Source organism: Lacerta agilis, chromosome 5 (assembly GCF_009819535.1).
Source record: "Lacerta agilis isolate rLacAgi1 chromosome 5, rLacAgi1.pri, whole genome shotgun sequence".
Taxonomy (NCBI): domain Eukaryota; kingdom Metazoa; phylum Chordata; class Lepidosauria; order Squamata; family Lacertidae; genus Lacerta; species Lacerta agilis.
This window is the reverse complement of record NC_046316.1, coordinates 90998088-91022080: the sequence shown is the minus strand read 5'-3', so window position 1 is coordinate 91022080 and position 23993 is coordinate 90998088. Positions and strand designations below refer to the sequence as shown.

Genomic DNA, 23993 nt, shown 5'->3' with positions numbered 1-23993 from the left:
CCTTCCTACTAATGATGAACAGGTGTGTCCGCATGGATCCCAATTCTAAACAGGTTCATTCTGCCCTTATTTTGGCATTAATTTTTTTTAAAAAATGTATTTTAGAAAACCCATCATCTGCATAAAAATCCACATTTAAACACACATTTCGTTTCATTCCTCTGCTTGTTCCAGGAACCCTCATGTACCCCTGCAGGTGCTGGCTCCACTGCAGACTTCTGGATTATTATTATTATTATTATTATTAATATATTGCCCTATACCCGGGGGTCTCAGGTTGGTTCACAGAATAAAATCAAGATATAAAAACACAAAATACATAATAAAAATAAAAACAGCAACCCAATACCCCCCCCCCCCGACAAAAAACACATTTTAAAAGGGCATAGGATGTAAATCGGATCAACCAAATGCCTGGTTAAAGAGGAACGTTTTTCCTGGCGCCTAAAGGTGTATAATGAAGGCGCCAGGCGAATCTCCCTGGGGAGAGCGTTCCACAGACGGGAAGCCACTGCAGAGAAGGCCCCGTTCTTGTGTTGCCACCCTCCCGCCTTACCTTCAGCTTCTGCCTGTCATTCTGAGCTTCTCTCTGCCACAGCCTCTTCCTGCTCACTAAACCCTGTTACACCTTCAGCTTCCGACACCCAGTGCTGTCAAGTATCCCGTTTTCCCCGGGATTCTCCCTTATTTCAAGCAGTTTCCCGCTGCTCTCCTTATTTTTATTTCCCTTAAATTTCCCGTTTTTAATGAAAGCAGCTCTCCCCTGCTGGCCAGGGACTGGGTGGGAAGACCTCGCCTACTTGGAGAGAAAAGCCTCAGCCCTCAAAGCAAGTGGGAGCCGTTTCCCGTGCTTACAGGGGGGTGTATTCCTCCCCTGCATCAGCCCCTACCCGTTGCCGCCGAGCCCCTCAGCCGGCCAATAGGGTTAGCTGGCGGGCGGAGCCTGGCTGCCTTTGAGCAGCTGCTGCTTCCTGTCCTGTTTTGATGGGATCAGACAAGAAGACGATGGGGCTCCATTGCGCGGAGCACATGGCTGCCCTCCTCTTTGCTCCGCTCCGAGCCCGAGCCCGCTTGGAGTTTACATTGCTGCTCCGCCCACTTTTTGCTTCTGGCTCCGCCCACCACTGACATGTGACTGTCCCCGGGATAGGTGAGACTGCTGATCCCTTATTTTCAAATCCGAAACTTGACAGCTATGCCGACACCACCTCCTCCTCCTCCTCCTCCCAACCTTCTCCGTCCTCTCCCTGTGACCACTCAGTGTCATCCCACCACCAACCCCCCCCCCCGGGCGCTGAGTCTGCATTCAACCAGTCTGTGGCACATATACATGCAGAGGCCATGGGCTGGCAGTTGTGGAGAGCCACTGGAAGTCAGTGTAGACAACACTGAGCAAAATGGACCAGGTTGCCTGGCTTGGAATCAGGCAGCCTTCTATGCAGGATATGGGAATGTGGATTTGACTCCAATGCTGTGGTCCAAACCAGCTCAGCTCAGGAGGGCCGTTCACAGAGCCTCTTTTGAACAGTCCTGGGGGGGACATCAGGAAATCTACCGCAGGATCTTCCTTCAGCAGCAATTCAGCACTGAGCTACAGCTGGTGAAGAGCATCGTGCCCTATGGGGGTGGGGGGTGGGGTGGAGAGGACAAAAGCCCTTCCAGCAGAGCTCAAGGAGGAAAGAGGCAGTGAGCTGGCAGCGCAAATGTACCCTTAGTCATACTAAGGAGGCTGCTGGAACATCAGGATGCTGGGACACACACACACACAGAGAGAGAACACCTTGGTAACTGGCTACGATATTGCTCAGATATTGCTCACTACATCCGTGAGCATGAAAAAGTTCCAGGAACAGAACAATTGGTGGGGTTTTGGGGGGATGAGCAAGCACTTGAGGTTGAAGGAGTCTTTGTGCAATGCATCTGATCGCTTTGCAAATATAATAATATAATATTTATTATTTATACCCTGCCCATCTGGCTGGATTTCCCCAGCCACTCTGGGCGGCTTCCAACAAAAATCAAAATACATTAAAATATCACACATTAAAAGCTTCCTTAAACAGGGCTGCCTTCAAATAAACAGGCAGGGCATCAGTGGAGGGAAGCAGGCATCGCCACAAGGCAAAAGATTCCCCTAGAGAGAGCGACAAGGACAGCTCCATCAGGTTCCTCTCCCTTGACTGGCACCAGCCATTCCAGCAGGCTGCAGCCAAGTGGGAAATATGGGGAAAGTCGGGCTCACTTCCTCATGTCCCCAAACTGCTTCCATTACAAAACAAAACAAAAAATAAAAAATAAATTCCTTCCAATAGCACCTTAGAGACCAACTAAGTTGTTCTTGGCATGAGCTTTTGTGTGCATGCACACTTCTTCAGATACACACCTGTAACTGTTTCCATCGCAGCCACTGATTATGTGAACTACTCTTTAATAATAACAATCGGTGCCTGAGTTTGGTTTCCCCCCCCTCCCCTCGCTGACGTGGGCCGAAGGAAAGCAGGGCAATGTCTTTGGCACCAGCTTGGCTGCAGGAGTTGCTGGAAGGAGACATTACCCTGCAACAAGACCTCAGACGGCAACCGCTCAGAAAGGTCCCAGGGATCTCCTGCCAGGATATTTTGAGTCGGGCTCAGTGCTATGGGAAACAGCTGTAATACCAGCGGTGGCGCATCCTAGGGTCAATTCCTAGCAGCGTCTGGGAATGTCCTCTCTTCTAAAACCCTGGAAAGCCACTGCCAGTCAGTGCAGGCAGCACTGAGCTGGCTAGAACGGAGGTGTGACTGCATCAGGCAGCTCCCATGTCCTGGCAAATCAGTTCTCACCCCTAAAAGCCCCTCCCCAGCCTTGCTAGACAAGATGCTTTCAACAGGGGATGCCAGGGATTGTGCATGTGCCCTCCCCCACTAAGAGGTGGCCCCCTCCCTGCTGCCCTGGACCCCCACAGCCCCCCTCCCGCTGGCAAGGAGTGCACCCGACATGCCATCATTGCTTGGCAGGGGTGGGGGGGGAAGCCAGGGAAGAGGCTGAGATTATGCAGACCATCTAAGCAATTGGGGGTTTTCAGCTGGTTGCGAGTTAATAGTGTGCACCGAGTGGAGATCGTGCCTGGCCGCTGTAATGGAGCCCCCCCCCCCCTCCCGTCCCCCTCCCCTGGCACTTGCCTTTGATTTATAATTCATTTAGCTGCTCATCAAGGTAAAAGAGCCACTGCTGAAAGCAAGGCTAGGCCAGGGACACTATCACTGCCCGTTAGGGGGATTGAGGCTGTGGTATCACAGCTCCAAGAAAGGCCAAATAGAAACAGCTGGGGGGGGGGGGCCTTAAGAAAAAACTGGTTACTGGATCAGGCCAAAGAACTAGCTGGTCTGAGAGGTGATAGGATTATCAGAAAACCTGTCACATGGAAAGTGGAGCAAGCTTGTTTTCTGCTGCTCTGGAGGGGAGGACCTGAACCAAAAGATTCAAATGACAAGAAAAGAGATTCTGAGTAAACATTAGGACAGTTAAGACAGTGTTGTTCAACCTTTTTTGGGCAAAGGCACACTTGTTTCATGAAAAAAATCACGAGGCACACCACCATTAGAAAATGTTAAAAAATTTAACTCTGTGCCTATATTGACTATACATAAAGTAATTTTCCCACGGCACACCAGGCAACATCTCGCGGCACACTAGTGTGCCGCGGAACAGTGGTTGAAAAACACTGAGTTAAGAGATAGCAGATTCTCTCTTTCCTAAAACTGAAAAGATGACCTGAGGGTCATCTAGTCCAACCCCCTGCAAGGCAGGAATCTTCTTGCCCAACCCGGGGCTCGAACCCACGGCCCTGAGATTAAGAGCTTTGTGCTCTACCAACTGAGCCATCCCAGCGGTTTGGCTTGATCGGCCATGACAATTTACACCTCCCCTCTTCGGTCCTGGCACTAAAGATCCCACGTCAACTCCCTGGCTTCTCTAGGGGAAAAGGGTCTTGGGTAGCAGGGAATGATGGGAGTTGTAGTCCAAAATGCCTGGAATGCCAAAAACAGACTCCCAAGATGATCTTGAGCCAGTTGCTCTCTCTCCCCTCTCTGCCTAACCTACCTCCCAGGGTTATTGTGAATATAAAAGGGGAGACAATGGCCGTCACCCTCAGCTCATTGGAGCGTGACATAAAAACTGCTAATCATAACAGCAACGATTAATAAACCAATATATTGTGGTGTTCCCTCCCAAGATAGGGCTGGCTATCAGCTCGCTCCCTTTTAAAGCTTTTGTTCATACCTTTATATACTGTATATATATCTCACCCAGTTGTTTTTCTTCCCTCCTAGCTGATTATGTTGGTGGTGGTTTTTTTTAAAAATTGTTTTCAGTTTTATTGTCTTTTTAATTGCATGGTCTTTTTGTGTTTTCATGCAAGTGTGTACAGCTTTTTAGGACTGAAGCAGGGCATACAAATGCTTTCATACAACGAAGCAGAGGTGGGGAACTTGAAGTGTTGGAAAAGGTCGAGGAAAGTATCTCAAAGGTTGTCATATGGAAGATGGAGCAAGCTTGCTTTCCACTCCAGACCCAAACCAATAGATTCAAGTGACCAGAAAGGAGATTCCCACTAAACAACAGGAATAACTTTCTGGTGATAAGGGCTGTTTGACAGAGGAATGGTCTTCCCTCCGGAGGTGGTGGGCTCTTCTTCCTTGGAGGTTTTTAAGCAGAGATGGATGGCCATCTGCCGTGGATGCTTAAGTTGAGATTCCTGCATTGCAGGGAGTTGGACTAGATGACCCTTGGGACCCTTCCAATTCTATGATTCTATGACAAGACAGTGTCCTCGCTCTCCTACCCAATTACGGGCATGCAGGAAATAAGAACCTGGTTCTCGGGTGTCCCAAACGGCCTCCTCTGTGGGAAGCTCCCCTATCTGGAATCATAGAATCATAGAATCCTAGAGCTGGAAGAGACCACAAGGGCCATCCAGTCCAACCCCCTGCCAAGCAGGAAATACCATCAAAGCATTCCTGACAGATGGCTGTCAAGCCTCCGCTTAAAGAGCTCCAAAGAAGGAGACTCCACCACACTCCTTGGCAGCAAATTCCACTGTCCAACAGCTCTTACTGTCAGGAAGTTCTACCTAATGTTTAGGTGGAATCTTCTTTCTTGTAGTTTGAATCCATTGCCCCGTGTCTGCTTCTCTAGAGCAGCAGAAAACAACCTTTCTCCCTACTCTATACGACATCCTTTGATATATTTGAACATGGCTATCATGTCACCCCTTAACCTTCTCTTCTCCAGGCTAAACATACCCAGCTCCCTAAGCCGTTCCTCATAAGGCATCGTTTCCAGGCCTTGCACCATTCTGGTTGCCCTCTTCTGGACACGTTCCAGCTTGTCAGTATCCTTCTTGAACTGTGGTGCCCAGAACCTATGCTGTGCTGTGCCACTGATCCCAGGTAGGCTGCAAGAGCAGCACCAAACATATGGGGGAAAGATTAAGAAACAGGGCCCCAAAATGTATGTTTTGGTTTCAAAAAAATGGGACCTGGGCCTAAGAAGCTTACTGACTCCTAAGTTGACGGTCGCTGCTATCCTCCAGCTTGAGGAAAGCCAGGCACCATTCAAGCTCCACCATGTAGCAAGCGCTGCCTCCCTCCCCCCCCCAAAAAAACCCCCTCAAGTCTTTTGCACAGCGAACGATGCCGCATCTGTCGCCAGCCATTGAATCTGATCCATGGTGACTTCAATTGGGCTTGAAGCACCTAATGGCTCCCTCCCCTTTTGTGAGTGCACCGCAATGTTCTTTTCCGGCTAATGGGGCAATTTTTTTTGCATTACATGTATTTGTCCAATTTGGCGGAGCAGCGCACGCCTGTGCGACCGAGGGAGCTGGGGGGGGGGGGAGAGAGAGAGAGAGACGGCAGCTCCGGCAGATTAAGCTGATGGGAGTCTTGCGGGGGGGGGGGTCGCGCAATCCTTCTCTCAGAGGCGGAGAGGGGGCATCTCGCTTTGAAAGGCTTGCATGCGGCGTCGGACCAATTGTTTAATGCACCTGGGACAATTCCGACGGAGCCCTGATAGGGATATCTCATGTCCGGCGTGCGCCTGCTCACTTCACTGCCTCCTTCCACACCCCCTCCCTGGCCAAGCCCTCTTCCTCCCACCCCTCCCAGCTTCTCCCCCGGGCCTGCAACAGCTGCCCAAACCTCGCCACAATCCGGGGCAGAGGTGGCATAGGGCCTACAGCAGCCTCCCCCAAGCTGGCGCCCTCTGGAGCCAGTGTGGTGTAGTGGTTAAGAGAGAGCCAGTGTGGTGTAGTGGTTAAGAGCGGTAGACTCATAATCTGGTGAACCGGGTTCGTGTCCCCACTCCTCCGCATGCAGCTGCTGGGTGACCTTGGGCTATTCACACTTCTCTGAAGCCTCTCAGCCCCACTCACCTCACAGAGTGTTTGTTGTGGGGGGGAGGGAAAGGAGATTGTTAGCCGCTTTGAGACTCCTTCGGGTAGTGATAAAGCGGGATATCAAATCCAAACTCTTCTTCTTCTTCTTCTTCTTCTTCTTCTTCTTCTTCTTCTTCTTCTTCTTCTTCTTCTTCTTCTTCTTCTCTGTCATGGCCAGGATCTGGAGCTGCGAGGCAAGACTCGGAGAAGAGGCGTAGCTCAGCGGTAGCACGTCTGGCTTGCACGCAGAAGGTCCCGGGTTCAATCCCCCAGTGGCATCGCCAGGTGGGTATGAGAATGCCCCTGGTCTGAGACCCCTGGAGAGCTGCCGAGAGTCAGCATAGACAGTCCTGAGCTAAGTGGACCGGAGGTCCGGTTCAGGATAAGAGACTTCTTCCTGTGTGTCTCTCAGGGTCCTGGTTCAGCTGACTGAAAGGATGGCTCAGTCGGTAGAGCATGAGATTCTTTAATCCCAGGATTGTGGGTTCAAGACCCGCGTTGGGCAAAAGAAACCTGGGGTCGCTTCCAACTCAATATTTTCCCAGGTTGCTGCCCTCCCTGCCTAACTAAACCACAACATCGCCGAGACTTCGATTCGCTCTCTGGTAACATCTGACCCTGAAATCCGCTTCTCCCTTCACAGAAAGCCTATTTCGCACAGCCTTGCCTCTCTCCAACCCAGCCCCAGTTGCAATTTTACCATCTCGGAGGGGGCCATCCATTTTGTAGGAGGCCTTGATGGGAAAGGGATTCATTTCCTTCCCACCCCCCAGGGCTATCTTAGTGGCTCCCACCCTGCCCCTGCTGCTATTTGTTGCAACAGCTTCCAAAGTTTCTAGTCCTCATGCTGAATGCTCCACATGCCTCCTGTCACACCTTGAGGCATGAGATAGCCTCCTTAGCACACTCTTTATTCATCAACATATTTTCCTCGCCTCTCCTTCAAGACTTGCTTCTTTGCTGCGGTTAGCTTGGAGAAGAGAAGGTTAAGGGGTGATATGATAGCCATGTTCAAATATATAAAAGGATGTCATATAGAGGAGGGAGGAAAGGTTGTTTTCTGCTGCTCCAGAGAAGCGGACACAGGGCAATGGATTCAAACTACAAGAAAGAAGATTCCACCTAAACATTAGGAAGAACTTCCTGACAGTAAGAGCTGTTCGGCAGTGGAATTTGCTACCAAGGAGTGTGGTGGAGTCTCCTTCTTTGGAGGTCTTTAAGCAGAGGCTTGACAGCCATCTGTCAGGAATGCTTTGATGGTGTTTCCTGCTTGGCAGGGGGTTGGACTGGATGGCCCTTGTGGTCTCTTCCAACTCTAGGATTCTATGATTCTATGAGATCAAAAAGAGAAAAAGGTTCTGGGGCTCAAACTGCTCTTAACAGCAAGCCCAGCTGCCTAAACCTCAGTTGCATTTGAGTGCATACTGGTTTTATGCAGCGACGGAGGAAATGCAGTCTGCACATTCTCCAGCGGCATTCTTCTTCCTGCATCTTAGAGCTGAGGCCTGTTCCCGATGAATGCATCATCCCAGTAAGCCAATCCCAGGCCAGTCTTGCCTGCGGCTCCAGAGACACCAGACCCGCTCCTTGCCCTTCCTCAGCTAAACATTTGCTCAGATCCGCGTCTCCCGTCTCGCCCGTCTAATGCATTTATTCATCTGCACATTTAGAAAAAGAATCCTAACCAGCCTTTTGAACAAAGTGCCCCCCAAAGGCAACTAATGACAACATAAAACAGATGCCGATAAGGAGGAAACCTAAGCATTATTTTACAGGAAAGGACACCATCACCGTCTGAACCGTAACGAAAAATGATCGGCAGGAAACAATGAACTTCAGCATAAGAACATAAGGCAGGCCCTCCCGCCTGGATCAGGCAAATGGCCCATCTAGTCCAGCATCCTGATCTCACAGGGGCCAAACAGGTGCCTGTGGGCAACACACAAGCAGGATTGCAGCACAAGAGTTCTCTCCCCTACTGTGCTCTCCAGCTCTCCAGTATTCAGAGTTTTTAATCTGTTCTGAATATTCCAACATTCAGCTTCACGAGTTCTAGTGTGTGCGTGTGGGTGGGTGGGGGCTTTTCTTTATCCACTCAGAAGTTACCCGCTGCTTTGCATGATATCTCTGGGAGAAGAAAAGGCTCAGGAGTAAACCCTACACAAATCCGGAGCGGAGTCCCTTAGGCAGTTGGATGGGGCCTTGTACACCTCCCTCCAGCAACTCCTGCAGCCAAGCTGGTGCCAAACGTCTTGCTCTGCTTTCCTTTGGACCCCCCATCAGCGAGGCTGAAGGGGGGGGTCTTGCTGTCTGGGCAGCCCAGGACCCCCATACACATGGCCCAGGCTTGCGCCTCGGGGAGGTCGCATCGGCGTTGCTAACACAGCGGTTAGACTTCACTCCCAGAGGCGCGCTCCATTGTCTCTCGATACGGATGGGATGCCTGCAAATTGTTCCTGTTTTGAATAGTACATGTGGAAAGGATCTCGGGGTCTTAGTGGACCACAAGCTTAATAGGAGTCCACAGTGTGATGCAGCAACAAGAAAAGCTAATGCTATTCTTGGCTGCATCAACAGAAGTATAGTGTCCAGATCAAGGGAACTACTAGTATTGATCTAATCTGCCTTGGTCGGACCACACCTGGAATACTGTGTCCAATTCTGGGCGCCACAATTTCGGAAGGATGTTGACAAGCTGGAACACGTGCAGAAGAGGGCGACCAAGATGATCAAGGGTCTGGAATTCAAGCCTTATGAGGAGCGCTTGCAGGAGCTGGGTATATTTAGCATGGAAAAGAGGAGACGGAGCCCATATCCCGGTCTCTGCGTCCCTGGCTTCTTGGCCCTTTGTAGTCCCCATTGAGAAATCTACATTTCCCTTTGAGATCCAGTCTGTTCCCTTCTGCAACTGCCACCCTGGGCTTGAAGTTCCCCACCTTCAAGGGACAGCAAGGCAGACCCCCCCCCTCCCTGTTTGAGAACACTGGCTTTCTATATTAATTGACGGTTGCTGTTATGCTTTCAATTCTCCAGACCTCAGTTTCGCAACACTGGTTCTAGTGCTGGGGGTTGTATCATAGAACCATAGAGTCGTAAAGTTGGAAGGGAACCCCGGGGGTCATCTAGTCCAACCCCCTGCAAGGCAGGGACCTCAGCTAAAGCATCTTGTCAGTATCCTTCTTGAACTGTGGTGCCCAGAAGTTCAAGAAGGATACTGACAAGCTGGAACGTGTCCAGAGGAGGGCAACCAAAATGGTCAGAGGCCTGGAAACAATGCCTTATGAGGAACGGCTTAGGGAGCTGGGTATGTTTAGCCTGGAGAAGAGAAGGTTAAGGGGTGATATGATAGCCATGTTCAAATATATAAAAGGATGTCATATAGAGGAGGGTGAAAGGTTGTTTTCTGCTGCTCCAGAGAAGCGGACACGGGGCAATGGATTCAAACTACAAGAAAGAAGATTCCACCTAAACATTAGGAAGAACTTCCTGACAGTAAGAGCTGTTTGACAGTGGAATTTGCTGCCAAGGAGTGTGGTGGAGTCTCCTTCTTTGGAGGTCTTTAAGCGGAAGCTTGACAGCCATCTGTCAGGAATGCTTTGATGGTGTTTCCTGCTTGGCAGGGGGTTAGACTGGATGGCCCTTGCGGTCTCTTCCAACTCTAGGATGCTAGGATTCTATCCCTGGCAGGTGCTTCCTGCTGGCTTTTGTTCCACTGCTCTATCGATCCCTGTTTTATTGGGACGGTGGTTTTTAATCTCTTTTATTCCGCGCGTCGCCCAGAGAGCCAATGTTATTGGGTGGCTGATGGATGGAATGAATGCAAACCAAACAGAAATCATCATGGTTAAAATAGCAGCATTGGGAGGAGGAGGAGGAGGAGGAGAAGCCGCAACAACAGGGCAATAGGAGCCAACTCACCTGTACCAGGATCCAGGAGAAGATCACAGCCATCCAGGGGTTTCCGTCATGGGAAGTCCGCGTCGCCGGCCCCAGAACTTTGCCTTCGTTACCAGAAGGGGAACGGATAAGAGAGAGGCAGCACAATACATTAGAACAAGGGTTTCTATAAAATTGGTGTTTATTAAAGAGAGACAGCGAGCAAGAGAGAGCAGGGGAAGTGACCACCTGGAGCAGCAATGCGCGGAAGGCAGATCAGAATCTGCTGATAGATCTCCGGTAATTTGCACTACCCAATTGTCTAATGCTAGCAACGATAGCAAAAACCACTCGCAATTAGATAAATAATAGTAATTGGGAGCAGGGAACAAGGGACAGAGGTGTAGGAAGGTCAGGTGGTACCCGGTACGAAAAAATTCTTCCCCCCCCCATTGATCCCCCCCTGCAAAAATGGTTTTACATTATTTCATATTTTCTTACAAAGGGATAATAACAAGTAATAATAATAATGATAATAAAATTTATTTATATCCCGCCCTCCCTGGCTGAAGTCGGGCTCAGGTTGGCTAACATCAGATACATAACACTGGTATAAAATCAAACAATAATTAAATTACCTCCCAAAAACATCTCACAATCAAATTAAAGTCTAATTAGATGGCTTTCCACAGGGTTAGGGTTGGGAACATTAAGTGCTCTGCTGAACTGAAATTTCAGCCTTCACGACATAGGAAAACAGCCAAGTAAACAGCTATTTTGGTGGAGGAGGGTCAAGATATTAACCGATATGCATGAAATTTCATATTTAGCTATATAATCCCTAGTTTAGTAAGATAAGACCTTTGGAGCAGGCATTTTTTTAAAAAAAAGTTTTTTATGAACCGCCCTAGTAGGGCAGTAATTGTTCCTTGATAATTTATCACCCCCTCCATTATGGAACCTGGGGCAGTCCGCCCCCTACGCCCCCCCTTGCTATGCCCCTGACAAGAGAGGCTTTTTTAAAAAAAATGCATGTATGAAAAACCTTGTGAAGTTGATTCAGGAAACTGATCTCCGATCCCTGGGATGAGCATGTGCTCAGAGGCACCCTGTTCCTTAATTCCAAACATACACCTGCCTGCCTGAGCCACTTCTATTTGCACCTGGCTCCCTCTGAGGGATCCAGCAGAAGGTAAAGTAGATCCCACAGGGCTGGTGTCTGCCCGCCCCTCATGGAGAGGTGCACAGGTCCACAGCAGAGTGTTGACGCCCCCTTTACTATACTTTAATTAAACGTTGAGGCTGAAATGTTCCATCAATTAATTGGCTGTCTTAATGGATTAGGGAAAAAACAACTAAAACACACCCCACCTGGATTAATCAGGGCCAAGCTATGTGCTTTTAAGTGCAGAGCAGGAAGTGAAACCAATTGGAGGGGGGCTGCTAGATGCAGACTGGGTCCCTAGTATGAGAGACAGGTAGGTAGGGGGGGGCAGAATTTAACTCTTTGCCACCCTTTATGTCTTGATTTAGAATGGGGTCAGCAAACTTTTTCAGCAGGGGGCCGGTCCACTGTCCCTCAGACCTGGGGGGTGGGGTGAGGGGAAACCGGACTATATTTTGAAAAAAAAAATATTAAGGAATTCCTATGCCCCACAAATAACCCAGAGATGCATTTTAAATAAAAGCACACATTCTAATCATGTAAAAACACCAGGCAGGTGCCACAAATAACCCAGAGATGCATTTTAAATAAAAGGAAACATTCTACTCATGTAAAAACACCAGGCAGGTGCCACAAATAACCCAGAGATTCATTTTAAATAAAAGGAAACATTCTACTCATGTAAAAACACACTAATTCCCAGACTGTCTGCAGGCCGGATTTAGAAGGCGATTGGGCCGCATCCAGCCCCCGGGCCTTAGTTTGCCTACTCAAACTAGGGGGACATGCTGGCAATCTGAATATGGAAGAAGGCTCCCCTTGAATCAACCATGATTGTTACTTTTGCAATGCAACAGCACACAGGCACAGATGGGAGGGAGAGATGAAGACCAGCCACTTCTGTTTATGAAGACAACCGCCCTGCACCCTGTTCTGGCTGGGTCTGAAACACCTGGAGGGCACCAGGTTGGGGAAGGCTGGTGCATGAGCTGGACTGTGGGGTAAAGGTGGCTGAAATGCAAGAGCAACAAAGGAGCCCGGCAGAATGGAAGAAGCAGCCCCACCTTCCAGTGAGCTTATTGGGCTGTTGATGGGCCGAAAGAGACCTTCAGAGGCCCAAAGCATTTAAAAGATCTTGGTGCCCACATATATATCTAATTCAAAATACAAACCATAATAAACAGTAAAACAAAATCTTATTTTTCGAAATGAAACTAACCCTACAGTAAGATGGAAAATAATGTTTATTTTTGTAGACTTTGTATTTGGGGAAAAAAATTCTCCTTCTTTTTCTAATGGCAAAGTCTTTGATCCGATCCTCAAAACTCATAGAATCATAGAATCATAGAATCCTAGAGTTGGAAGAGACCACAAGGGCCACCCAGTCCAACCCCCTGCCAAGCAGGAAACACCATCAAAGCATTCCTGACAGATGGCTGTCAAGCGTCTGCTTAAAGACCTCCAAAGAAGGAGACTCCACCACACTCCTTGGCAGCAAATTCCACTGCCGAACAGCTCTCACTGTCAGGAAGTTCTTCCTAATGTTTAGGTGGAATCTTCTTTCTTGTAGTTTGAATCCATTGGCCCGTGTCCAATTCTCTGGAGCAGCAGAAAACAACCTTTCTGCCTCCTCTATATGACATCCTTTTATATATTTGAACATGGCTATCATATCACCCCTTAACCTTCTCTTCTCCAGGCTAAACATACCCAGCTCTCTAAGCCGTTCCTCATAAGGCATTGTTTCCAGGCCTTTGACCATTTTGGTTGCCCTCCTCTGAACACGTTCTAGCTTGTCAGTATCCTTCTTGAACTGTGGTGCCCAGAACTGGACACAGTATTCCAGGTGAGGTCTGACCAGAGCAGAATACAGTGGTACTATTACTCATCTTACGTAATGAATCTGCTTCTATACATTGTAGATAAGGCACCCAGCCTGCCTTGTTGCATAGTTGTTCTGTTGAGATTTTTAATATACGGTTCTGTTGAGATTTTTAATATATGGTGCTCTGGTCCATGGGGTCACGAAAAGTCGGACATGACTGAACAACAACAACAACTTCCAAGGGAGAAAACGAATGCTCAGCTGAGCCATTTGGGACCATTAAGGTTAAAAAAAATCCAGCGATTGAAAATTTGTGCGGTTTCCCCCTTCCTTTGATGCCCTAAAGCACATGCTTGTTTTGCTTAATGGTTCAGCCATGTCAGCATCTCTCCCAAAAGCATGTCTTCTCTGAAAATCCTGGAAGGCCTCTGCCAGCCAGGGTGGACAATATTGCGCCAGACGTACCAACAGCCCCGTTCAATATATAAGGCGGCTTCCCATGTCCCCTGCCCCGCTGGCAGTAGTCTTCGAGGGTGGGCTACGTCTCTGCCCAGGAGCAGAGCCCCGTCGACAGGCCCTGCCAGGCGAGGGCAAAGGCGAGCCAACCTGATTGGCGGTTACCCACGCAGCCCGCCAGGGAGGCAGAGGACTCCGAAAGGACGGCCAAGTGCTGGAACAAGGGAACCATTGGAGAGAGCCAGGCAGGGAGGCAGGCAGGCAGGGCCAAGCAGGGGATGGAGGAGAGGGCGCAGAGGGCTGCCATGCAGAGCTAGGGATCTTCCAGACTGCAGAAACAGCTGCGTCCAGCAACAGCCCCCAAAGAGTATTGAGGCACGGAGTGTGTCTATTTGTGTGTAGGGCAACTAAAAGGCCAAAGGCGGTGGGTTAATTCCTGTTCTGCTTTGTATTTATGTACCGAAACACTGATTGGTTTTCTTTTGCAATATCAGATTTATTTTGCGTTTGTTGAATTGCTGGTTTTTGTCGTTTTTTTTCCAATCTACTGACATGCTCTTCATTTTGTGTATTTGTGCTTTCAATGCTTTTGTCTTTCGGCGTTTTGAACGACTGCTGCGAGCTGCTGGCGATTTGCAATTGTTTCACCGATTATTTGTTAATTAATCTATGCGATTTACGTCGCGTTTGTGATGTTCTGCTCGGTTGTTGTTATTTACCGTTCGTGAGCCGCTTGGAGATTCGTGCGAACGAAACGCGGCGTAGAAATATAATCTATCAATGAACGGAAAAGCTTAGAAAACTCAGTCCATCAGAAACTGGTACCCTGGATCAGCCTCCCCGAACGTGGTGCCCTCCATCTGGCTGTGGACGAGGGGAATTGAAGTCCATAAGAGGTCCAGGGAAGCTGGGGGGCGCTGCCCCACACTGTGGCAGCCAGTTGCTGGGAATCACAGGAAGGCTCTCACGCTCAAATCCTGCTTGCTGGTTTCCCACAGGCAACTGGTTGGCCACTGTGGGAACAGGGTGCTGGAATACGTGGGTCACTGCCCTGATCCAAGATGGCTCCACTTAGAATCATAGAATCATAGAATCCTAGAGTTGGAAGAGACCCCAAGGGCCATCCAGTCCAACCCCCTGCCAAGCAGGAAACACCATCAAAGCATTCCTGACAGATGGCTGTCAAGCCTCTGCTTAAAGACCTCCAAAGAAGGAGACTCCACCACACTCCTTGGTAGCAAATTCCACTGTCCAACAGCTCTCACTGTCAGGAAGTTCTTCCTAATGTTTAGGTGGAATCTTCTTTCTTGTAGTTTGAATCCATTGCCCCGTGTCCGCTTCTCTGGAGCAGCAGAAAACAACCTTTCACCCTCCTCTATATGACATCTTTTTATATATTTGAACATGGCTACCATATCATCCCTTAACCTTCTCTTCTCCAGGCTAAACATACCCAGCTCCCTAAGCCGTTCATCATAAGGCATCGTTTCCAGGCCTTTGACCATTTTGGTTGCCCTCCTCTGGACACCTTCCAGCTTGTCAGTATCCTTCTTGAACTGTGGTGCCCAGAACTGGACACAGTATTCCAAGTGAGGTCTGACCAGAGCAGAATATAGTGGTACTATTACCTCCCTTGATGTAGACGCTATACTCCTATTGATGCAGCCCAGAATTGCATTGGCTTTTTTAGCTGCTGCATCACACTGTTGACTCATGTCAAGATTGTGGTCTACCAAGACTCCTAGATCTTTTTCACATGTGCTGCTCTCAAGCCAGGTGTCACCCATCCTGTATTTGTGCCTTTCATTTTTTTTGCCCATACGTTCTTATGTTGGTCCATGCCTGCCTGCCAAGGAGAGACGTTTCTAAGGCATCCCTGACGCAAGAAGTAGGCCCAGGCAGGCAGAAGGTCAACTCACCGAAGAGGTCGTCCTTGGCCAACGCGTAGAGGATTCGGGAGGCGCCGATCAGGTTGCTCATAGCGGCCGACAGAGTCGAGCAGTAGACGCCAATGATGACGAACGGAGGCCAGATGTTGATGTCCCTCAGGAAGCTGTAGTCCCGCTGCAGGAGGAGCCTGAGGGGTGAGAAGGTGGAGACTCGTGAGAATGTAGCAGCGGCCTGATGGATCAGGCCCACAGCCCATCTGGCCCAGCACCCTGTTCACACAGCGGCCAACCAGATTCCTGTGGGGAACCCGCAAGCAGGATTCGGGAACAAGCAGGCAATTAAGGAATACATCCTTTAACAACAGTTTATTCGTAGGGGACCCGTTGGGTCACCTAGCTCAACCCCCTGAAATTCAGGAATCTACAGTACAGCTAAAGAATCCCTGGAAACTGGTCGACTGGTGTCTGTTCCTGTCTCTTTGTTGCAAACGGCAGAGCGCGAGACTCTTAAATTCTGGGTTGTGGGTTCGAGCCTCACGTTGGGCAAAAGATTCCTGCATTGTAAGAGGTTGGGCTAGATGTCCCTTGTGGTCCCTTTCCAACTCTACAATTCTACGATTTTATGGTGCTTTTTTAAAATGAAAAAGCAGCCTATAAGCAATTTTACAAATAAACAGAAGATGTCATAGGGACATTTTGCCGCAGAGTGATGACCCCATCTTCCATCTGGGCATGAGCTCGGAAGAGGCTCCTGTGTGCTTCTGGAGGAGACAGCTTGGCTGAACCAGGCCGGTCGCCCTCTACGGCTCTGCCATCCCAGACTCCAGCCAGTCCCTCTCCATCTGAGCATCTGAAATGACCCCCTCTGCCTTGGGTGAGGAACCCTGGCCCCCTCCCTGCTCCATTAGGCTCCAAAATGAGCCCCTTAGGACCACTTGCTGGGCGAAAGTGCCTTCTGCTCTCAGTCCATTACAGGGACGGCCCAGACCCCCCAGAGGGAGTCTTCCAAACCCACTGGGAGAGCTCAGTCAGCAGAGCATGAGGCTCTTAATATCAGGGCTGTGGGTTCGAGCTCCATGTTGGGCAAAAGATTGGGTTGGACTAATGACCTTCCAACTCTACAATTCTATGATTCTGTGTCCCAAGGAGACAAGCTGATTCCCACCTTGGTGAGGCTCTTGTGCAGAATTCCCTCCCGGAGCAGAGTCGGCAAGAGGTCAGGGATACCCCCAGAGGGCCGGGCCGTTTTGAACATAGCCCAAATCAAAATCAGACCCAAAGGAATCTGCCATACACCCCTGCCCCCATTTTATTTGCTGCCGTGCCCTTAAAAGAGCAGCTTGTCCTGCAGACACGAGCAGATAATCGCGTCCCCCTCCTTGCAGGAAGACGTTTGGCCGGTCAATTCCTGCCAATCAAGCTGGTTTGAGAAGCACGCTGAGATGGCCTGGCATCTGCACGGCCATTTCGGTAAGCCAGCATGCTCTGTACGGTCAAGGCATGGGCACCCCACATAAGAACACAGAGGCAGCACAGCCTAGTGGTTTGAGTATTGGGCTACGACCTGGGAGACCAGGGTTCAAAACCCCATTGGGCCATGAAGCCCGCTAGGTGACCTTTGGCCAGTTGCTGCCTCTCAGCCTAGCCTACCTCACAGGGCTGTTGTGGGTCCTGGGGAAGGATAGGACCATGTACACCACCATGAGCTCCTTGGCATCCTGTTTGGATCCATAAGAGCATAAGAATCATAGAATCCTAGAGTTGGAAGAGACAACAAGGGCCATCCAGTCCAACCCCCTGCCAAGCAGGAAACACCATCAAAGCATTCCTGACAGATGGCTGTCAAGCCTCCGCTTAAAGACCTCCAAAGAAGGAGACTCCACCACACTCCTTGGCACCAAATTCCACTGTCAAACAGCTCTCACTGTCAGGATGTTCTTCCTAATGTTTAGGTGGAATCTTCCTTCTTGTAGTTTGAATCCATTGCCCCGTGTCCGCTTCTCTGGAGCAGCAGAAAACAACCTTTCTCCCTCCTCTAGATGACATCCTTTTATATATTTGAACATGGCTATCATATCACCCCTTAACCTTCTCTTCTCCAGGCTAAACATACCCAGCTCCCTAAGCCGTTCCTCATAAGGCATCGTTTCCAGGCCTTGGATCATTTTGGTCGCCCTCCTCTGGACACGTTCCAGCTTGTCAGTATCCTTCTTGAACTGTGGTGCCCAGAACTGGACACAGTATTCCAGGTGAGGTCTGACCAGAGCGGAATACAGTGGTACTATTACTTCCCTTGATCTTAGATGCTATACTCCTATTGATGCAGCCCAAGAACATGCCGGATCAGGCCCATGGCCTAGCGAGTACAGCATCCTGTTCTCACAATGGCCAGCCAGGTGCCTGTGGGAAACCAGCAAGCAGGATTCGACCACAAGAACCACTCTCCCCTCCTGTGGTTTCCAGCGACTGACATTCAGAAGCACCGTGCCTCCAGCTGTGAAGGCAGAGCCCTCTTCTTTAGGTGGCCATCACTTCCTCCTGTGGGAGGGGGTTCCACAGATTAACCATCTTCCCACATGGCATGCCCACCAGTTCTAGGCAGTGCCTCAAACCGAGGAGCTGCGCTTTCATTTGCCGGAACAAGTAGCTCATCACGAACGCCACCTATGAGGATTCTTGCCAACCTGGTGCCCCCGCCCCGGATGCTTTAGACTACAACTCCCATCAACCCGAGCCAGCACGGCTGATGGGAGTTGTAGTCCAAAAGAGACAGAGGTTGGCAAAGGATGATCTATCCTGAACGAGCCACTGATCCGATCGAAGGCGCTTGGGCTGACGGTGCTCAGGGAGCCACTTGTCCAAAATTCAGTAACAGAAATTAAAGGAGAGGGAAGGCCGAACTTTCCTTCACACATTAAACTATACAAACGGCCGGGCCTTAATTGGATTTTAACAAGAGGCAGTGAGCAGGTGGGAGATAAATTAGCACGGGCTATCAACGCCAGTGTCTTTGGGCAATTAATACCTAATTACCCCCCAAATTGATCGCTTTGCTAATAAGCACGGCAGAGCAGGGCGGGGTGCAGGGGGGCATGGTGTAGCGGGGACCCACTTTGACACCCTCCCCGCCCCAGCTGGGTGGCTCCCAAGGCAGAAGCACCCACGTCCAACGTGGCTCACAGAATCGTAGAGTTGGAAGGGACCTGTGGTGTCATCTAGTCCAACCCCCTGCAAATGCAGGCACCACAGACGGAGAATCCCCAAGAGATGGTCACCCCACCTGTTTCAAAAGAACTTCCAAGGAAACTCCACCATTGCGGGGGGGCTGGACTAGATGACCCATGGCACCCCCAATGGCATCTCCGGGTAGAAAGTCCAATCCCCAATGGCATCTCTGGGTAGAAAGGAGAATGCTGCCCATCTGAGCCCCTGGAGAGATGCTGCTAGTCATAAGAACATAGGAAGAGGCTGCTGGATCAGGCCAATGGCCCATCAAGTCCAGCATCCTGTTCTCACATTAGCCAAGGAGATTCCTGTAGGAAACCAGCAAGCAGGATCCGAGCACAAGAGCCCTCTCCTCTTGTGTGGCTTCCAGCAACTGGCATTCAGAAGCATTGCTGCCTTCAACTATAGAGGCAGAGCGTCCCCATCGTAGCTAGGAAGGTAAAAGGTAAAAGGTAAAGGACCCCTGGACGGTTAAGTCCAGGCAAGGGTGACTATGGGGTGGCTGCGCTCATCTCGCTTTCAGGCCGAGGGAGCCGGCGTTTATCCACAGACAGCTTTCCGGGTCATGTGGCCAGCAGGACTAAGCCGCTTCTGGCGCAACGGGACACTGTGGTGGAAAGCAGAGCACAAGGAAACGGCGTATACCTTCCCGCCACAGTGGTACCTATTTATCTACTTGCACTGGCATGTTTTCGAACTGCTAGTAGCCATCAGCAGCCCTCTCCATCCATGAATTTGTCCACCATTTTTTAAGGACACCCAAGTTGGTATTTGCATGGGCAAATAAACAAACAGCTCAATTGGCCGAGCCTGAAATTTTTAATCTCAGGGTCACGGGTTCAAGGCCCACATTGGGCAAAAGATTCCTGCAATGGAGGGGGTTGGATTAGATGATCCTTGTGGTCCCTTCTACCTTGACAGTTCTATAATTCTATGAAACGAATAACCTGCCCTTAAAGGCACAGCTACGTATCAACCATAACCTCTGGTTTTTCCTTCTCTAGCAGGGCTGCCCCACGACAATCGTCCTGCAACCAGGATGGTTCTGCAGAGTGTGCACAGTCTCTTTTCATCCGAGCCTCTGGCCCGGTTGAGAGATGTCTCCTTTCCTGGGCTCTGCCTCCACCACCCCATCTTTCTAATCACACGTAGCAGCCAGGCCCCCTCGCCGCCCCCTCCCCAAAATAAATCCCACCCAGGGGCAGATCAGGGCATGCCTAACAAACCAACAGGAGACGGACGGGGCCCCAGATTTCATTTTCGTGCCTTTCCAATAAGCTCATGTTGATCTGATATCAGGGGGTGGGGGGGGGGAAGGAACAGGGGACGGTGAGGGCTATTAAACCTCTCAGAGCGGAGGAGGGATGAGTGGCGGGGAGGGAGGGGGGCAGGTGCATGTCATGCGCGGGGGCCTCGCAAGCTGCCCTGTCCCCTGTCATTATGAGCAATGGCCATGCATTAAGGTATTAGAACATGACAGCTATAATTCTAGCCAATTCCTGCCGGCTGCCCCGGCACAGCCGCGATTTATGGCAGCACTTTCCAGAGCAGAAAATTAACAAGCCGCGCGCTCTCTCTCTCTCTCCGAGAACAAGGCAGGCACACATGCACCCCTACCTGAAAATCCGACCCCGTTTGCAAATGCCCCAGCACCAAGGGGCATGACCGCCAGTGCCCCACCTCCCCAGGCATGTCTCCAGCCAAAGCTCAGGTTCAGATCCTTGCTACCCCTGGGTTTTGCAGGGGTGGCGGGAAAAAGCACTGGTGTCATTGCGTTAGGGGGCACTGCAGACCCACATGAAAGCGAGCCAGAAAAAATAGGGGCAAGGCAGGTGAGAGGTGGCCCACTGGCCAAGCTGCGAGCTGAGGTTTGTGCCTTGCTGACTGCAACACGCTCAAGGTGGGACTTCTCTTGTGCTTGATCTGGAAGCATCAGTTAATATTGGATGCTGCAGCACAATTGCTGACAGGAGTGAAGCCTTGTCAGCATCTTATGGAACCTGTAGCTCAGAGATCTGCATTGGTTTTCCATTTGCTACTGGGCCAAGTTATTAGTATACAAAGCCTTTTGGAACAGTTTACCTGCGAGACTGCCTGCCCCCAAAAACGTTCACTCAGCTGCGTTTCTGTGCAATGGAATTGCTACAGGTGCCATTTCCGCATTTGTAGATGGAAGATATCCCTTCTGCATTTGTAGACCTGCTCTTTTAGTGTGGCAGCAATTAAACTTTGGAACGCCCTAAACCTTCACTGTATGCTTTTTGGCACCTGCTAAAAACATCCTTGTTTAGACAAGCCTAACCAAATGTTTAGGGACGCGGGTGGCACTGTGGGTTAAACCACAGAGCCTAGGGCTTGCTGATCAGAAGGTCGGCGGTTCGAATCCCCGCGACGGGGTGAGCTCCCGTTGCTCGGTCCCAGCTCCTGCCCACCTAGCAGTTCGAAAGCACGTCAAAATGCAAGTAGATAAATAGGTACTGCTCCGGCAGGAAGGTAAACGGCGTTTCCGTGTGCTGCTCTGGTTCGCCAGAAGCGGCTTTGTCATGCTGGCCACATGACCCGGAAGCTGTACGCCGGCTCCCTCAGCCAGTAATGCGAGATGAGCGCCGCAACCCCAGAGTCGGACACAACTGGACCTAATGGTCAGGGGTTCCTTTACCTTTACTTTAACCAAATGTTTAGAAAAGTCGATGCAAGTTCTAATCTGTTTTCCGTCTACTGCAGGGGTCAGCAAACCTTTTCAGCAGGGGGCCGGTCCACTGTCCCTCAGACCTTGTGGGGGGCCAGAATATATTTTGGGGGGGGGGGAATGAATGAATTCCTATGCCCCACAAATAACCCAGAGATGCATTTTAAATAAAAGGACACATTCTACTCATGTAAAAACATGCTGATTCCCGGACCGTCCGTGGGCCGGATTGAGAAGGCGATAGGGCTGGATCCGGCCCCCGGGCCTTAGTTTGCCTACCCATGGTCTATTGTTATTATAGCTTTTTGAAAGTCTCAAATTATTGCCGTTTAGTTTTTTTGCAAACCGCTTTTCTGCTGCTTTAAAGAAATCAAGCAGTGCATACATTTTATGAAATAAGCAAATAAAGAGGAGTCCAGAGTTCAAATCTCGTCTTGGCCACAGATTCAATAGGCAGCCGTAGCCAAGCCACTGAGCCTCTGTGCCCAAGTGGTCTGCTCTCAACATGTGATGCAGGGCAACGTTTTTAAAAGCTGGTGCTGTAAAACTGCAAAGGCCGTGAGAGCCCAGGCTCCTGGACTCAGTGGCCACCCAGATGCACGTGCGAAATCCAGAAGTGGGACCCGTGCACAGGAGCCCTGTCCCCTCCTAAACTTTCCAGCAACTAGTACTCAGAAATGCTACTGCCTCCAACCTTGTGGCTAGTAGCCAGCAATAGCCTTATCTCCCTCCGTGGATTTGTCTAATCCTCCTTTAAAACCATCCAAGCTGGTGGCCGTCTCTGCTTCATGTGGCAGTGAGTTCCACAGCTTAACGACATGGTGTGAAGAAGTGCTTTCTTTTATCTGCCCTATCGGTAGCAGGGAATGGTAGTAACAAACAAAACCACACCTTAAACCCGCAACCAGTGTATGCATGCCCGAGATCAAGGTGCGCTTATATTGCAATGGGTTGCCAAATCTAGAAAATTTCCCGGGTGGTCAGACAGCCACTTTGGGGGAGGGTGGGGGGGGGGGAGGAGAAGTGGGGAAAGAAGAGGCAGAATTGATGTAGTGGCATGGGAAGGCCTTGCTGCATCTGCCCGCTGGCTCTTCCCCCCCCCCCTCCTGCGCCTGGCATTCGGCCACGTCGGTTCTGATTTGGAGTCTTCCACGTGCACCTGACCTACATCACCTGCCTTGAAATCTCTCAGAATTGGTGGCAGGGCCAGGTCAGCGCAATCTTAGCCACACTTAATGTCATGCTTCTGTTAAGCCACAAGAGAGCGGGTGCGTGCAATCGCCGGCAGGTAGAGGGAATTGTGTTCTGAGTGCCTTCCCACGCCCTTGGAGTGGGGAGGGGCGGATTTCCACAATCAGCCACACCTGCTCGCGGTTTCTTTGCCCGTGTAGAGCTGGGCTGCACAAATCTCAAAAGGAGAGGGGCTAATCCAGGTGACAAGATGTAATGAATCAGATCTAAGTTAGGGGATGTTCAGAAACCCACGGTGTTTTAGGAGTTAATGGGCACCCCAGTTTGAGTGGCAGATACCCCGTGGGAGGCGGGACCTTCCGCTCTTTAAAAGGAGGGAGGAGCCGTTAGTGTGAGGAGAGTGGTGAATGGGAGAAGGAGGGTGTGGGGCCAGGATAGGTTTAGGTTAGGTTAGGTTAGGTTAGGTTAAGATCATTGAAGATGTGTATATGTTGCTGAAAGAAAGAGTTTACACTGTTATGAAACTAAGCTTATGAACCATTGCTGAAACCGTTATGTTCTGTAAGAAATAAAGACCTCTTATTGTTGAGCTAAGAAAATATCGTCGTTCATTTGGTCCAGCGAGTTATATAGGCTCTTGAGGAGGTGAACTCAGGGAAAGGACAAAACTAACCTAAAGGGTGATAGTTTGTGTCTTGGAGTTCCCTCAGGAGGGGCTAGCGGGCGGAAACCCTGGTATTGCCACAGAGTTGCTAAGAGGGCTTAGCTAACTGATATAGTGAGGGGATCTAATAAAAGAGAGACCCCAAACTGTAGGCAAAGGAGAGGTTAACCCGTGAAGCCCAGAGCAGAGGATATAACCGGCCACGGCCACTGGACAGGAAAACTCCTGTTACTAAGGGATCCCCAGATTATAGATAAAAGGGGATTGAAATAACAGACGGACCTCAGAGGGACAGGTGGGGTGCATTGTAATTTGACCCAGAACACCTGATTAAAAATTCACTTAGTAACGAGGGGAGAGTCTGAAGTGGAGGTTCGTCGCACAAGACAAGCAAGCCAGGGACACCCGTTCCTGAGGGGCTGGACGTATCGTCTGGCACACAAAGATATTCAGGGGGGAAAACAAGTGTGCATTAGGAGGGCGGCAGATAATAAGCCTTTACGCACGAAGGAAAAGAGGCAGCGTGAAGTGCGCAGGAAGTCAAAGAGCTGTGAAGGAAAGGAAGTTCTCCCTGTTGCAACCAACTGAGCCCTAT

General features: G+C 50.1%; 1 protein-coding gene across 1 annotated transcript in view; it reads right to left on the bottom strand.

Moving 5' to 3' along the window:
- LOC117047576 (solute carrier family 12 member 9-like) overlaps nt 1-23993 on the bottom strand; it is a 93594-nt gene that overhangs the window by 46074 nt on the left and 23527 nt on the right. The window contains 2 exon segments of the mRNA XM_033150861.1: nt 10333-10419; nt 15660-15817. Coding sequence (XP_033006752.1) covers nt 10333-10419; nt 15660-15817 — 245 coding nt within the window.